The sequence below is a fragment of the Triticum dicoccoides genome, chromosome 4B, assembly GCF_002162155.2.
Source record: "Triticum dicoccoides isolate Atlit2015 ecotype Zavitan chromosome 4B, WEW_v2.0, whole genome shotgun sequence".
NCBI lineage: Eukaryota > Viridiplantae > Streptophyta > Magnoliopsida > Poales > Poaceae > Triticum > Triticum dicoccoides.
The window spans coordinates 593,174,818-593,192,339 of NC_041387.1; the positions used below are offsets into that span (position 1 = coordinate 593,174,818).

The 17,522-nt window shown below is 47.1% G+C and overlaps 1 protein-coding gene across 1 annotated transcript; it reads right to left on the bottom strand.

Annotated features, from left to right (window-relative positions):
• Positions 1–6,839: 6,839 nt before the first annotated feature.
• Positions 6,840–17,093, bottom strand: LOC119292857 (serine/arginine repetitive matrix protein 1-like). The gene is made up of 4 exons (XM_037571540.1): positions 16,871–17,093; positions 9,052–9,515; positions 8,434–8,493; positions 6,840–7,076 (listed from the first exon to the last, which is right to left on the bottom strand). The coding sequence occupies exons 1-4, from the start codon at positions 17,091–17,093 to the stop codon at positions 7,056–7,058; spliced, it is 768 nt and encodes a 255-aa protein (XP_037427437.1). The 3' UTR covers positions 6,840–7,055.
• Positions 17,094–17,522: the final 429 nt, after the last annotated feature.

Genomic DNA, 17,522 nt, shown 5'->3' on the forward strand with positions numbered 1-17,522 from the left:
ATTTTTCCAAACCCTTCCAAACAAAGAAAACAATTACTTGATATCAGGAAATGAACAAAATTGCCGATATGGTGCGATAATGATCGATTGAACTTACTTCTCGAGCATTTTAGTCATGGTCGCATACTCCTCGGGATTTTATCGAGTCTATGACGGTTACTAGCCCCTGTTCAAGCTTAATCTCTAGCAGAATAAAGTGGAAGCTGCGCGCGCATGCATAACTCATCAATTACATTACTATAACCTCGAGTAATAAGGGAAACCGAATATGCACAAGACAGTAACACTCACCTAAATTCGTTAGGAAAGAGTATTGTGTCTTTGTTTTGATTTTGAAGTAATGATCGTAGCAAGTTGGCCTCGATTTCTTTGGCATCATGTTTAACATTCCATTCATCCATGAGATTTATGTTAATGAACCCAATATCACCGACTTGTCTTTTCTTCAATTCGGCGATCTTCAATATGCATAATATAGGGAGGATAATTATATATACATGCAATGAAAGAGTTGAGCTATATATAGAGACTTAATTACAGAAGTAGTACTTACAGACAGTAGCAAGTGATGATTGTTTTATCGAGGGCCTTTTGATTGAAAAACTGGAAGAACTCCTCATATGGAACAGACAACAGATCAATTCCAATGAGGTCGTGCTCCTCTTTAACTCTCAGCGTCAAAGTACCTGTCCTAGACTTGTTGCGGATGTCCATGTACCAATAATGGAATCTTCGCATCATCGTTGTTAGAGGATGACCAGATTTGACGAGAGGCTTACCGTGCCGGAATTTGAATGTGTCCACCTCAATTGTATCAAAAAGTGCATCGTCGGGCATGTAATCTCCAGGATTGGTACCGGGCAGCATCCCCAGAAGATTAGCGGCGATATCGCTAGACACCTTGAGCGGGGGGCACGATTGCTTCGCTTGTTCGCCGAGCTGGGGAATTATTTTCCCACCTCTTCGTTTTGCTAACCTTCGATCACAGCAAGTACTTCCCGACCGCTCTGCTTCCTTATATGTCCTTTCAATGACGCGGTCATAGTTGGTTTGTGGCGGAGGCGGTGATGCTTGCTACAGGGCATCCAAAGTGCACTTCGCTTTCACCGGATCTATCTTCTCCCCCAGAGGTGGATGTTTCTTAGCTTTTACCGCTTCAAAGAAGTCCTTCACTTGGGTTTCATAGATCTTCTGGTTTTCCTCCTCGCTCCTCTTGTATGGTAGCTTCTCTAGAGGCTTGAGAGACGATGGACCGAATTTGTATTGCCTCCCGCCTCTGGCTGTACTGCTAGACGCCAGAGCAGCCAGAACGGTTGTGATTGTCTTCTTCCATTGCTTACGAGGCGGAGAAGAAGGAGGCGGACTTCTATGATGCACCGGAGCAGCCGAAGTGGCGGCGTCTGTGTTCCACTATCGTCGTTTCTTACGAGGCGGCGAAGGAGGAGGCGGGCTGCTCGGACACGCCGAAGCAGGCAGAGAAGGAGGTGGAGTACTATCGCCCACACGCGCCAGAGCAGGAGGCAGAGTGCCCTGATCACTTGCCGGAGGAGGAGGAGGAGGAGGCGGAGTGCCCAGCTGACTCGCCGGAGGCGTGAAGTTCAGAAGCTTGATGTGCTCCTTCCGCCATAGACATGGAGTCTTCAGAGCAAGACCCAGCTGAGTCTCCCCTTCACCTGTAGGGTGGTCAAGCTGGAGCTCCTCAAATCTCTCTGTTATTTCACCCACCATCGCAACAGCATAGCCTTGTGGAATCGGACGGCAGTGAAAAGTTGCTTCGGGTGAAGGAGGGAACACGGAGCCGACAGCCGCCTTGACTTTCAGGTTGTGCCATTGCATCATAAGGTGGCACTGGTGTGAATCCGTGATAAAATCCACGGGGTAGCTAGGACCCGTGAAGTCAGGCTGCTGAACGAGCTCGGTGGAAGCCACACTGCTTCTCCACTGAGATGGCAGGGTAGCTTCTAGGGTAGCTTGGGCAGGATCTCGCTGGTTCTCAATAGTTGGTCGTTCCTCTAGCTTTTGTACCCTTGCCTGAAGCTTGTGCAGTTTGCTCAGCCCCACTTTGCTCCTCCTCTCTTGGGTTTTGTAACCGCCTGCGTTGATAAACCCAACCTTCCACGCAATGGAGCCTGGTGTGCCTTATGTTCGTCCAGGGTGCTCAGGATTCCCGAGGGCCTTTGTGAGCTCATCGTTCTCTCTGTCGGGAACGAACGTCCCTTCCCGCGATGCCTTGATTGCTTCCCGAAGCTTCATGATGGGTGTTGCAAGTTGCTCGTCCGTCCAACAGCACTTCCCTGTTTCAGGGTCCAAAGTTCCCCCAACCCCGAAGAACCAAGTCCTTGAACGGTCTGGCTAGTGCAATGTCTCTGGTTCGACCCCTTTAGCAATCAGGTCCTGCTCAGCCTTGTCCCACAACGACCGGGCTTTGAGGTAGCCACCTAACCCCATGGGATGGTGATTCTCCTTCTTTGCAGCATTTATCTTGTTAATCGCTGACATCTTCTTACTCTTCTCCGATGTCTTGTGGGCCACAAATTCGGGCCAGTGATCACTTATCTTCTCAAATTGGCCGTTGAATTCTGGAGTGTTGTTTTTGTCGACATGCATTGATTTCAACTCATTCTTCCACCTCTTGAATAGATCTGCCATCTTCTTGAGAGCATGAGCCTTGATCAATGGCTCTATAACTGGCTTACCCGGATCCTCCTCTGTCGGTAGGGTGAAATTTTCCTTCAGCATGGTCCAAAGAACATCTTTCTGTCTATCTTCGACAAAAGAAACCTGAGGGTCTTCCTTCTTAGGCTTATACCATTGGTGGATGCTGATCGGGATCATGTCCCTAACAAGAACCCCACACTTAGCAGAAAATGCTTCCTTGGTCCGGAGGGGTTGAATCGGTTGGCCATCGCGTGCGATTTCTGTGATCGTGAACCTTTCATCCTGGCGCAACTTTTCTTCGGGCCTCGTCTTGTTGCCGAAGTTTTGCCCGATCTGGAGGGCTATAAAAGAAGAAAGAAGAGTTAATATATGTACATACATAAACAATTAATGCATGAATTAGCTAGTCAGCACATGCTTAATTAATATATATACCTCGCCGGACTTTGCAACAGCTGATCCCGACTTCGTTCGGTCACCGGAGCTATCATCACGGTCGCCGGAGCCACCATCATGATCATGACTTTCCTCCTCCATTGTTTGATCACCTTAGCCTGCTTCCTCTCCTTCTAGACCATCGGTTTCATTGAGAAATATCGACGAGACATCACCTCCGTCGCGGATTATGTCCCCCAATATCTCTTCTTGTTTGAAGTCTCTTTGTTGATCCATAGTTTCTACAAATATTACAACATGGCAATTAATATACAAACATGAGAGATGGATATATTAATAGTGGCAAACATAGACCCCTCGGCGATCCTCGACCCTCGACCCTCGACCCCTCGACGACCCTCGACTCTCATCCCCTCGGCGACCCTTGACCCCCTACCCTAGCTAGTTCTGATCCTCGACCGCTCGAATTCTCTTAACCTTTAAGGGATTTAACAAGATGGCTCCATTCTGGATGTGCAGAAAAAAATGGTCCCTATTTTTCCTGATCTCATCTACCCTTCTATATGTCACGTTGTCTAGTGTCAAAGGATTCAATACTTTGACACAAGAGAACGTGCACATATAGAATGGTAGATGAAATCAGGAAAAAATAGGATCGACTTAATTATGCACATCCATAATGGGGGCATTCTTGATAAATCTCTTATACATCTCGAGAGAGTTTGTCGGGTAGGGGCGGAAGGGGGTACGAGATCGACAACTTTTTTCAATGGTTTGGATGTCCTTCAGAGTTGGTCGAGCGAGAGAGGGTTGATCGACGTCCCCCTGTCGACCCCTTGGCGATCCTCGACACTCGACCCCTCGACGACCCTCGACCCTCATCCCCTGAATGGCCCTTGACCCCCTACCCTAGCTAGTTCCGATCCTCGACCGCTCGGTTTCTTTTATCCTTCAAGGGATTTAACAAGATGGAGACATTCTGGATGTGCAGAAAATGGTCCATATTTTTCCTGATCTCAAGAAAACCATTGCTTCATCATTTGTAGAAAGTAATAGACGCATAACGGTATGTAGATCTCCAAAATTATTTTGGAACGGAGTCCCAGATAGGATAAATTGCTTTTTGGTACGGAGTTTAGCAAGAGCCTTCCGAATATCGCTATTTGGAAGGCCTTTGCTGAAATTTATATGAAAAGGCGAATCATCCTATCAGGAACTCCGTTCCAAAAAAACTTTGAAGAGCTTTGTAGCGTCATACGCCTGTTCCTTCCAGCAAATGATGTAGCCATGGATGAGATCAGAAAAAAATGGATCAACTTGTGCACATCCATAATGGGGCCATTCTTGTTAAACGGAGACCTCGACTGTCGGTGTCAAAACCGGCGGATCTCGGGTAGGGGGTCCTGAACTGTGCATCTAGGCGGATTGTAACAGGAGACAAGGGACACGATGTTTTACCCAGGTTCGGGCCCTCTTGATGGAGGTAAAACCCTACGTCTTGCTTGATTAATATTGATGATGTGTGTTACAAGAGTAGATCTACCACGAGATCAAGGAGGCTAAACCCTAGAAGCTAGCCTATGGTATGATTGTTGTTCATCCTACGGACTAAACCCATCCGGTTTATATAGACACCGGAGAGGGCTAGGGTTACATAGAGTCGGTTACAATGGTAGGAGATCTACATATCCGTATCGCCAAGCTTGTCTTCCACGCCAAGGAAAGTCCCATCCGGACACGGGACGAAGTCTTCAATCTTATATCTTCATAGTCTTGGAGTCCGGCCGATAATGATAGTTCGGCTATCCGGACACCCCCTAGTATGCTCAGCTGGGCCAGTTGTGTGGTGTGGAGGATCCTTATCTTGATTTGGCGGCGAGTGCGGCGGACGCAGTCGTGCACTTCCGAGGCCAGAAGGATCACGAAATGGAAGAACTTTACTGGTCTCAATTCCATAGTCCGGTGCGTCCACTTCCATTGACTGATCGGCTGGCTGAGTGGGCTGAGCTGAATAGATTGTCCAGACTTGCCATGACGGATGTGATCACTCATCTGTGGCCGGAAAGGCCCAAGCCGAAGAGTTATTTTGGCTTGTTGCAACAATTCCTTGGGGCGGTGTCGCATATCAAGGCGATGAAGCGGTCGGCATGCATAGAAGGTGCACGGATGGCTCTCGCCCGTGTGAAGACATATTGGGCGGACATGGATGCCACCGCTGTTGCATCTCGGGGTTCGGACAAGAGCCGATTACCTGCCGAGCACTATTTTGAGGAAGTCCTGCAGGGCGCTCATTTAATAGAGTCGCAGTGCTCGAAAGATGTCATGTTCAAATGACATGTATAATTTGTGAGATCATGTTTATAATGCAATAGCTTTTATACTTGTGCGTTCAAGTATTGAACTATCTCCCGTGCGGCCATATGTGTATGTATAATCTGAAAGATGGCAGTCTTTGGCTTCAGCTCCCACGCACATGGTGCGGGGGTGTTTGCAAAAAGAAAAGCGCCTTTTCACACTTAATCCAATGTCTTGGTCCTTTTAAGGAGGCGATAGCGTAGCAAACTAGGCAACCAGACTATAACGCTTTATCACTTTCACTTAGCCATAGGAGCTCGAATGTGGGGTTACTATATAGCCCCTAGCGGCACCGCTCTTCCCTGAACTCGGGGCGCGTATGTGCCTGACCGGGAAACGGTCCTTCGTCAAAGCGGAGGAATTCTAAACATTCCAATGGTCGATCGAGTGGTTGACCAGTCTCTCGCTATATCATGACAGTCAGTTTTCGGCTTTCTCTACCGAGGTGCTCGCCCGGCCGAACCGGGGCACAATCGCAGTAGTTCTCCTGGTGCCGCGTTAGCCGATGATACGGAACGTAAGGCAGCAAAAACACAGGAGCCGGGCAAACCCAACATTTGACCAAAGACATGATTCGGAGCTGATGCATATAAGGCCTAACTCGAGACGCCGAACACTCCCTGAGGTGTTCGGTCTTTATGATACCGGGCAGAACAATGCCCTAAGCCCCTAGTGTCCAGGTACAGACGGGAACTTCTGACGCGGCCGATGCCAAAACGCCAGCCTCCTCCTCGGCTATGGTAGGAAACCGGGGGATGTGTATCAACAAGAGACAGTAAGAAAGGTTTATGCAGGGTCTTAATCTGAAAAGAATCCTTGCAACGGATCCCTGCTGCACGTCTGCGCCTGTGTCTCCGTTGTGCTGTATCTTGGACGGGTGTAGCACGTGCTTCATCTGTAAAAGAGAAGGACTTAGTTTCTAAGAAATATCTTGCAAAAGTTGTATTAAAATAAAGTATAATTTGGAAGATGAAGAAAGTTGAGCTTTATTGGCTCTCATTATTTATACGCGCAGCCCCTTATAAAGGGGGTATGCGGCTGGGAAGCCCCTTGCACTACTACAATAACCCCCCTTTAGCAACGCAATGATGCGTTGTTGTATGCCCGTATAAACGTTGCTGAGGTCTACACCAACGGATGAATATGTGTTGCCTTTGATGGCGTTGCAAGAGTCTACAACAACGTATACACATGCGTTGGTAAGCAATGTGGAGATGCGTTGCAACACCGGCAACGTATATAGTAAGACCATAACAACGCTTCATACGCATTGCTGGTTACCCTACATATGAGGATTTCCAAATGGATCATTGCAACAACTACATAGCATGGACAATTAATGGCATTTCATATATTTCCATCCAAAATTATTAGGCCGATTCAAACAGTGCACAGAAGCCATAATATAATAAACATAAAGATCTCATATATAAAATTAACTCTGTTGCATTTGGCATTACAAAGAACACAATCCAAAGATTACAACTTGTTAAACTATCTAGTAGCAGCCCAATTATTGATCATGCACTCAATGTCTCAGCCATTGTAGAACATAATGTGACCATGAAAGTGATGTTCTAAAACATAATGCTAAACTATCAAGTAGAAGCCCAATTCTCGACCTCGCAATCAGCATGTACCATGCATCATCTGTTTTTCTTGGCAATCTACAACAACAAAGAAACAAGATCAGTAGCTTATGGTAGAGAAAAACCAGGTTGATAGAAACGTAAAATTTAAAGAAGCAACATATAAAGTTTGAAGGTCATGCGATAATTAATCCTATTACATATATTTAGTGGCATGTTCTAAACCATCAACACTTTTCCACCTTGTATATGAAATAAATGACCTGATACAATGTGCATTGTGTAGTATTGCACAAATAATACTAACAAAGAACTAAGAAGATAGCTTGATTATCACACCTCTTTACCGTACTAAAATTTAAAGCTACCTCGTTTGTTGAATTGCAAACATAAGAAACCATACAGGAGAAAACGATTGAAACTTCAATATCCAGCCATACAGAATGCTTACAGAGCCTTTTCCATTTTTAGATGTACTATTTACTCAACCAAATAGACAAGAAAACATGACAGATGCACAAATTGTACATTTACTAGTAGAAATAAAAACATATACAAAAAAAAGTAGTGGTGAAATTGAATGGAAAACATGTGCGTGCAGTTTGTTAGTTTGTCACCAAATAACAGAATGTTCACTTACAATATAGCATGTCTTGTTTCTTGGTAAGATGGCAGAGAAACACAAATAACATCAATAAGCTACAGCCAAATTTATTACATCTTTATAGAAAAAAGGTTGCCAACTTGCTTTTATAAGAGTGTATCCATTTGTCATTATGTAGTCTTCAGATGGAAACAAGATGTGCCTTGCAGTACTCGCAAGTAGAGGTTACAATTGATTGGATTTAGAATTGATTTACCTCCATATTCCACGAATTAGTTCATACTCTGATGAACCAAACGCACTCATGCTAATTATTTTAAGTTATACAATGTACTACAACCAAGGTGGAGTGAATTGATATATACTCCCTCCGTCCCATAATGTAAGACGCCTTTTGACACTACACTAGTGTGAAAAAACGTCTTACATTATGGGACGGAGGGAGTAATATTAAGCGCTTGATCGTTGGTGAGATATGGGCATGGTCCTGATGCTGGCCTAGTCATTGTTTGGTAACCGCCACAGACTGCTGATCCCTAAACTGAAGCGACCAAGCTATGAGGCATCATGTGCACGTAGCGACACCATGCGAGTGGGAGTGCTGGACCCTAGAGGCTAGCTGACTAGTCCATTGTGGCAGCAACGGCGGCTAAACGGACAATGGTCGGCGACGGCAGGCAAGCGAACATCGGCAAGAGCAGCGGACAGCTTTAGTGTTCGCCCTACCCTAAATAAAATTTATTCTCTGCACACAACCATGGGCATACATGTCTGGACAAACAACAATCATAGTTTACCAATAGGTTGAAATTTATCAATATTAAGGAATACCTGATTCAACAGATGACTGAATCTATTCTTTAAGTCTGTCATTTTCTCTAGACCCTTCTCCTGCATTACTGGAACTTTAGTAACCATAATAATGTATGCTTGTAGGAGCTGTATCAAAAACTACAGAATAGTACTCTATTGGACTAATCTACAGTAAGAGAACAAATGTTAGATTGGGGGAGTATATATATTACATGGATCATAAAAGTTACGAAAACTGCAATAATAAGGGTTCAACTAACATGAAATATCTCTTTGCGGCAAACCAGAGGGAATTGCTAGATAATTGGTAATCTTTTTTCTCCAAGTCAGCCACGTCAATCTTGACTGCTGAAAGTCTGTCCTCGGCAGAATATATTAAAAAAAAGGAAATTTCCAAACAGCATACTTATTTTCCACTAGTCATAGAACTAATGTCAACTGTAATTTTCAAGGAAAGCATAAGATGAAATCACCGCCATATTACAAGCACAAGTAGAATCTCTATTATGTTCGTGAAGATACAGGTTCATCAGTAGGCAACCAGCCACACATACCTCAAATTAAGTACTAACGCAGATCCCAGGGCCGATGGAGTGAACTGGAGGAAAGCAAACAGAGAGGGGAGAAAATAATCACCTTGGCGTAAAGGTTGCAGAAGCCCTTGACGAGCGTGAAGAACTTGGTGAAGCACTGCTGGAAGGCGTCCCTGAGGATGAAGAACAGGGTCGCTGGAGATGACGAACACGGACTAGCAGACGCAGATGGAGCCGCCCATGCCACCGACGAAGATCCACTCGAGGGTGTCCTGCTCCAGGTGGTTCCGCACCGTCGGGTCCGGCACGTCGCCGACCTGCACCATCGCCGCGGTCGACATCGTGTCGCTCCTCCGATTCCGCGGGGTTGCCGTTCGGGGTGGGAGGGAAGGGTGGCGCCGGACTGATGAGGAAACCCTCGACGTCGGGATCGCCGAGCACGGTTGAGTCGGCCTGAGTGGGCAGGGAGGAGGGAAACCGGAGGAACCGGATCCGGCCTCGCACGATAGGATAAAGGTAGGCGGCGGCGATGTGGGTACTTTATCGCTAGGATGTGTTTCTTTTTTTCTTTTTCAACAAAGTGGTCAATAGTCGTGCGAAGTGGGAAGTGGCAAGTGGGGACTTTAATCCTAGCAACGCATCGATGTTTCGTTGGAGGGTATGCGTAGCTGTAGGGGGGTTCTCGTTGTAGTGTTGTTTACTTATGCCGGACTCGCCTAACCGTGTCCGGGGTCTGAATGACCTGTGTTTAGGGGCCTTGACCTGCAAGGTCGGAGTGGCTGTCAAGGCAGCCCCACGCTCTCCGTGGTCGAGGAACACTCGTAGTTACTCTTTAATGAGATTATGCCGCGTGGACCGGGCATTGTAAATATAAGAGGCGTGTAGTGTGGTATGGCGTTAAAGCGGGCGAAAGCTTTGCATCCCAGTAGTGCTTGATGGCCACTGTAAAATGGGGCGCTACGAAGAGTGAGCCTTTCGCGACGGAGGTTGTCGGATGAACCGAACACAACCTCTAGTGGTACAGAGCCCGTATAATTGGCTTAAAGGCCTGGCGTCACTCCTTTGAAGGAAGTGCTGTTATGGCGAATGTTGGTAGGGTCTATCCCCATTCTACGGACGGTGTCCTGGTATGGCAGGTGCCGCGCTGTGTTTTCGTGTTATCACATGAAGTGAGTTCACTGTTTTGACTTCTAGTGGGAAAGTCTTCTGTTTTCCGGAGTGCTGCTTTTGGGGTTCGTCACTTTCGCTTGGTGTGTCGAGCCCCTTGTGTTCGGCGTTAAGTCGGCCGGACTGCTTGAAGACCCAACAATCTCTGTGGGTATGGTTTGCAGGCTTTCCGGAGGTACCGTGTATTTGACATAGCCTGTCCAGAATCTTGTTTAGGTTGGATAGCTCCTCACTGTTGTCCTTGAGGGGCAGTGTTTTGTTATTCGGCCGAGAGCTTTTGAATTCGGCATTGACCGCCGTACTATTTTGGCCATTTTCCTTGTTCCGGCGCTGATCTTTTCTGCGTCGTGATTTCCCATTTCCATCCCTGACTTCGGATGTACTCGGGTCGCTGCTGCTGCATCTAACCAGCCAGCTGTCCTCCCCTGCGCAAAAGCGGGTCATGAGGCTTGTTAGTGCGGCCATTGTTCTTGGTTTTTCTTGGCCGAGGTGTCTGGCGAGCCATTCGTCTCGGACGTTGTGTTTAAAGGCTGCTAAGGCTTCAGCATCCGGACAGTCCACTATTTGGTTCTTTTTAGAGAGGAACCTTTCCAGAATTTGCGTGCTGACTCTCCGGGCTGTTGAGTTATGTGACTTAAATCGTCTGCATCCGGAGAGCGGACATAAGTCCCCTGAAAATTTGCTCGAAATGCATCCTCAAGCTCTTCCCAACTTCCAATGGTATTTTCTGGGAGGCTTTTGAGCCAATGCCGAGCTGGCCCTTTGAGCTTGAGGGGTAGGTATTTTATGGCGTGGAGATCGTCTCCTCTGGCCATATGTATGTGTAGGATATAATCCTCAATCCAGACTCCGGGGTCTGTTGTTCCGTCATATTCCTCTATGTTTACGGGTTTGAATCCCGCTGGAAATCCATGATCCAGTACCTCATTGGTGAAACACAGTGGATGTGCGGCGCCCCTGTATTTGGGTGTGCCGTTGTCTTCAAATGCTCGGCGGGTTATGTTGCTTCCTGGAGTCTTCTTTTTTTCCCCATAGATAGACCCGGCGGGATCATCCTTTTTCCAAGGATCTTTGTGCTGATCGTGTGCCGGCTTGTGTGCGGCGCCCCTTGCTGTTCTTGGTCTGTCATCTGGTCGTCTATCTGGCCAGGCGGCTTCTTTCTTTTTTGACTGCGGGGGCTCTAAGGCCTCCTCGTCAAATTCGGGCAACAGCTTGCGCTTCGGGTAGCTCTTTGTCTGGTGACTAGCGCCGTATTTATCTGCGGTGTTGAGTATTTTGCTCCATTTCATTCTGAGTGCGTCCTCCGCTGTTTTGAGCTTCCGCTTTTGCTTCTTCAAACATCTTGCAGTGGCGACAAGCCTTTTATGGAGGTTCATATGCTCTGGTGATGTGAGATCGTCTTCGCCGGAGATGGTTTGCTTTCTGGCATGTTCGTCGTCCGCTGCTTCGCCCTGCTCTAGGGCCGGGTCCGTATGGGTGCCGTTTTTATCTGGGTCGGTCTTCGGACGGCGCTTGCGTCGCCGTTTTGGTTGTTTGTTGGGGGAGTTGTCCTTCGCCATGTCCCGTTTTTCCTCGTTGTCGCTTCCTTTTGGTGTATTCACCATGTATACGTCGTGCGTTGGGGTGACTTTCTGGTCCCTGATGGGTGTTGGTTCTTGGTCGTCTCCGGCATCGTCGTCCATACCGTCGATGTCTTCGGAGTCGTAGTCTAGCATATCGGTTAGATCGTCGACAGTGGCTACCAAGTGGGTGGTGGGTGGGTTTTGAATTTCTTCGTCATCCGCATCCCAACCGTCCTGGCCGTAGTCCAGCCAGGGCTCTCCTGATAGCGAGAGATACTTTAGTGAACTCAAGATGTCGCCGAAAGGTGAGTATTGAAAGATGTCCGCTGCGGTGAACTCCATGATCGGCGCCCGATCAGGTTCGATCGGAGGGGGCACGGGAGGTTCGGAGTCCGGCAAGGAGTCCGGCACCTCGGAATCACGAGCCTCATGAGGGACAAGGTCAGTGTTCGGCTCTATCGCCGTAGAGGTTGCAGCCCCCGAGGCGGTGTCTAGCCATCCGTCCTCGACCTGCGCAGCCGGCTCCGAATTGAAGATCGGAGCGGGTTTGAGTGCGGCCTCCAGGGTACTGTCCGGCTGCAGAGCAAAATCATTCTTGCCGTGACAGTGCGGCACGCTTGGCTGTGGCTCGAATCCATCGAGGATCAAGTCCCCGCGGATGTCAGCCGTGAAGTTCAAACTTCCAAATCTGACCTGACGGCCAGGGGCGTAGCTTTCGATCTGCTCCAGTTGGCCAAGCGAGTTGGCCCGCAGTGCGAAGCCGCCGAATACGAAGATCTGTCCGGGGAGGAAGGTCTCACCCCGGACTGCGTTGCTGCTGATGTTCGAAGAAGCCATCGAGCCTATCGGTGACGACACAGAGGAACTCTCAATGAAAGCACCAATGTCGGTGTCGAAACCGGCGGATCTCGGGTAGGGGGTCCCGAACTGTGCGTCTAGGCGGATGGTAACAGGAGACAAGGGACACGATGTTTTACCCAGGTTCGGGCCCTCTTGATGGAGGTAAAACCCTACGTCCTGCTTGATTAATATTGATGATGTGTGTTACAAGAGTAGATCTACCACGAGATCAAGGAGGCTAAAACCTAGAAGCTAGCCTATGGTATGATTGTTGTTCGTCCTACGGACTAAAGCCATCCGGTTTATATAGACACCGGAGAGGGCTAGGGTTACACAGAGTCGGTTACAATGGTAGGAGATCTACATATCCGTATCGCCAAGCTTGTCTTCCACGCCAAGGAAAATCCCATTCGGACACGGGACAAAGTCTTCAATCTTGTATCTTCATAGTCTTGGAGTCCGACCGATAAAGATAGTTCGGCTATCCGGACACCCCCTAGTCCAGGACTCCCTCATCGACCCTCGGCGATCCTCGACCCTCGAACCCTCGACCCCTCGACGACCCTCGACCCTCGAGTCTTGACGACCCTCGACCCTCGATGACCCTCGACCCCTCGATGACCCTCGACCCTCGACTTTCGACGACCCTCGACCCTCGACGATCCTCAACACTCGACGACCCTCGACACTCGACCCCTCGACGATCCTCGACCCTCAACGACCGTCGACCCCTCGGCGACCCTCGAACCTCTACCCTAGTTTCCGACATCCTAGTTCTCGACACCCTCATTCCCGATAAAAGATAAGAAGAGGAGGAAGAAGAAAAAATAGAGGAGAAGAAGAAGAAGAAAAAATAGAAGAAAAAAAAGAGGAGAAGAAGAAGGAATAGAGGAGAAAAAGAAAAAAAATATAAATAGCGACCCGACCCGAATGGATTGAATCTCTGTGCTTAAGTGTCATCCCTGGATCGGTATGCTGACACACACAGTACTTGAGGATTTATAATAGAGGTAAATCACATGTATAAAGCAACGTAAATACTATTACCTCAAATCCATATAGCGAAAGTAACAAGGTTGTGGATTCCCATCAACACCAACGGCAAAGTTGAGTGTAGAAATCGTAACCCTAACGTATCACTTACTCGTCGTAAGATCCTGCAACATGAGACGTTGCAGCCATGTAGGTCAGTACATTGAATGTACTGGCAAATTCACACCATAGAGCAATGATGAATAATGGCTATCACTACATGCATATTTGGCTGGTGGAAAGCTCTATGGTTATAGTTTTTGCGAAAAGCCAATTTTTCCCTACTACAAAGGAATATATTTTATTTAACTACAAAGTTGGTTGATAAAATATTGAGAAGGTAAACCCCCTCTCAACCCAAATTAAAAGTAATCATTAACCCAACAAATTAATTTAAGTAATATGATGAGATACTTAAGATACTTCAAGTACTAGATACTCAAGATTGTCCATAACCGGGGACACGGCTAACCATGATTAGATTGTACACTCTGGAGAGGTTTGCGCACTTTTCCCCACAAGACTCGATCGCCTCCGTTGATTTCTTGCACTGCATGGTGTTTGAGAAACGGATGACCGAGACACCGTATTTCAGAAACATTAACTCTCTACTCCGGGTAGACCATACCAAACCTACAAAACCCACTACCTGCTGATCTACCTGTTCAAGAGCTTCACGTAACTTACTCAACTATGCTAGATCCCATAATAGCTTGTGGCTACACACGGAAGTTTCTAGCATGAATAATCTTATGATCCCTTTGAGCCTGGGTGGTGGTCCATAGGATGATCACACGGTAAACCCCGGGATATCCAAAAAATAACAGGCAATCACTGGGTTCCCCAGGTGCCTCAATCCACCCAGATGTGTATTTAAGTAGCCACCTTAAGTTGAACCATTAAGTAACGATCTCACATCTGTCATGGAATACACTCAAACCTAATCCATGTCTACGAGCATAGCATAGCAATATAAGCATAACGTAGAAGTAACTCCCAAGGGTTTGATAGTAACAGGGCAATAGGTTCCTACCTCATCAACTACTCCCCAATACCCACATGTTATCAATTCCTAACCATGCAATGTTTGAGGGTGAAACTAATGCATAAAAACTGGGTATGAAAGGGATATGATCAAAGGGTGAACTTGCCTGTATGGTTGATGAAGATGATTTGCACTCAAAACTCTTGATAGTTCTACTCGTCACACTCCGGTCAATCTATCATGAGCAAGCAATAGTAGCCACACATAAGCAATCACTCAAAAGATCGGAGGGAACGAAGAAAACAATTCGGAAAACATCAAAACCAAAGCAAATAACTCTTGCAGCATAAAACAATTTCTAACAGTACCAAAATTGAGTGAATTTGGCCTTATCAGAAAGTTTAGGTCAAGAGTTTCGATTTGCAAAAAGAATCAACTAAATCGGAGTTATAAAACTCGAGCTACGATCAAACGAAGTTCAAATACTAAACTGTTTGAAATTCAAATTTTAAACTTTCAAAAACATGTTCAAGTTGGTTATCTGGATAGAGGGGATCATAGCGAAGAAGTGGGCATTGGTTTCGTCGGATTTGGACTAGCGAGCAAAAAGTTGTGATCGATTAAAGTACAGGGACTAATCTGTAAACATATTATTCACGGATGGGTCCCTGAACGAAAATTAAAAAGAAAAGGAAAAATCTATCGAGCGAACGCTCGCTACAGAACGCTAACGAACAAAAATCGTTTGCTATGTATACTAACGGACAAATGTCCGCTAATTAAGCTAAAGAAATAAACCAGGTTTTTAAAACAAAACCCGAAAACCCAAAAACAAACCGGATCGGGGTCAGCGGTTTATACCGGTTCGGTGGTTCGGGCAGATCGGCCGGCGGGTCGTCGTCAGTGGCGGTTACGGCGTCGGCTGCGCGCGGTGAGGCAACTCCGGTGGTTGGCGTCGGCGGCGGAGTAGACGGGGAGGGGCGGCGCGACGAGGGGAAGGCGGTGGCGGTGTCGACGCTCGGCTGCGAAGTCGGAACGGCGCGCGGCGGCGGCGACAGATCTCGTCGGAGCTCGGTCTCCGGCGAGGGTGGCGGTTGCGGCGAAGGAGGAGGAGAGAGAGGGGGGGGTCCGGGGCGGCGGATTTATAGGAGGAGGGGAGGGCGACGGTGCCGTGGAGGAGGGGGCAAGGGAGGAGGAGTCCGGGAAGGACACAGCGGTGGCGGCGCTGTCGTGGCGGCTGCGGTCTGCCGCTCGGGAGCTCGGGGGCGGCAGCGCGCTGGGCTGGGCCTTGGCCTGGCAGGAGCTGGGCCGGCCCAGTCGGCGAGAGGAGAAGATTCTTTTTTGAAAACATTTTCGGACAAACAAAAATAATAAAACCAAACAAATAAATATATTATATAGGCATATAATATATCCAAATTTTCAGAAAAAGATTTCCTACAACATGAACATTATTCTAGCTTAAAATAAGGCCAAATTGAAAATAATTCGAATAATTAGTTTGGAGAAAAATAATTCGAACCAAACTCAAATAAGGCCAATCCGAAAATAATTTTCAACGAGGCTTTAAATTGGATTTCTTTTAAACTCCCAACTCATATTTCATATGTTTTGAAAAAGTCATTTTATCTTCTCTCATGAAAATCATTGAGTTGCTTGAAGTTTCCGAAATTCAAAATATTTCCAAATGATATTCAAATCTCTTCAAAACCCTTTTCATTTATTTAAATGGAAGAAGTCATATTATCTTCACTCCAGGGTTTTGTGTTTGAAAAGTATTTGAATCCATGGAGATTAGAAAGCAAAGGTGAAAGTTTGGGAAAGTCCTTTTATTCCCTCTCATTTAACTTTCAAAAGTTTCCAATTTCACTCAATCAATCACACAACAATCAAACAAACAATTATCTATCTATTTATTATAACATTCCAAAATTAAGAATTTTGGGATGTTACAATTTTCCATTTTTTCTTCTTCTCCTCTATTTCTTCTTCTTCTCCTTTTTTATTCTTCTTCTACCTCTTCTTATTTTTTTCTCCTCTTCTTCCCTTCTTCTTCTCCTTCTTCCTCTTCTTATTTTCCTTTTTCCTCTCCTTCTTTTTCTTCTTCTTCCTTCTTCCTTCTTCCTCTTTTCTTCTTTTTCCTTATTTTTCTTTTTCCTCTCCACTAACCTAAAATCTGTACACCTAATAAAAAAAACATACATAATCTATATATATGAGAAAAAACATACATCATATGAACAAAAAAATCATGCATCAATATACATCAATACATACAACAACAAAAATCATACAAAAAAATGGTCGACAACACTCACAGCAAGGACGACAACGACGAGGCAGGGCGACGGCGTCGGGGCAGGGGCGGCGCGAGGACGGCGGCTGGGGCAGACGGCGGTGACGACGGGTGCGGGAACGGCAACGACGAGGAAGCGTGATGGCGTCGGGACAGGGGCGGCGCGGGGATGGTGGCGACGACGAGCGCGGGCGACGGCGGGCGCGGGCGACGGTGATGGCAGGGGCGGCAGGGTAGCCTGGCAGCGTCATTGTCGTCGGCATCGTCGGGGAGGAAATGAGATGAAAACTGAAAATTTTGATAAGTGTTGCTTATATACCAATATCATTAGTCCCGGTTGGTGGCACCAACCGGAACCAATGCCCCCATTTAGTCCCGGTTGGTGCTACCAACCGGGACCAAAGGCCTCTTTTCAGCAACCCAAAGGGCGAGAAGCAGGGACCTTTGGTCCCGGTTGGTGGCACCAACTAGGACTAAAGGGGTGCGTTGGTCCCGGTTGGTGCCACCAACCGGGACCAACGCACCCCTTTAGTCCCAGTTGGTGCCACCAGCCGGGACCAAAGGCCTTGTGTTGCCCCGTGGCCAAAATGTTTAGTCCCACCTCGCTAGTTGAGAGGGGCTCAAGGTGGTTTATAAGCGCGGCTGCGCTCACCACTTCGAGCTCCTCTCCAATGTAGGCTTACAGGCCTAAT

Excerpts from the sequence above, each read along its gene's own strand:
- LOC119292857 (XM_037571540.1), bottom strand. The coding sequence starts at position 17,093 with ATGCCGACGACAATGACGCTGCCAGGCTACCCTGCCGCCCCTGCCATC. Across the intron at positions 8,494-9,051 it reads TCTGCAACCTTTACGCCAAG|GAGAAGGGTCTAGAGAAAAT; the intron begins GTGATTATTTTC and ends CCAGTAATGCAG. Across the intron at positions 7,077-8,433 it reads TCAGTCATCTGTTGAATCAG|ATTGCCAAGAAAAACAGATG; the intron begins GTATTCCTTAAT and ends TTGTTGTTGTAG.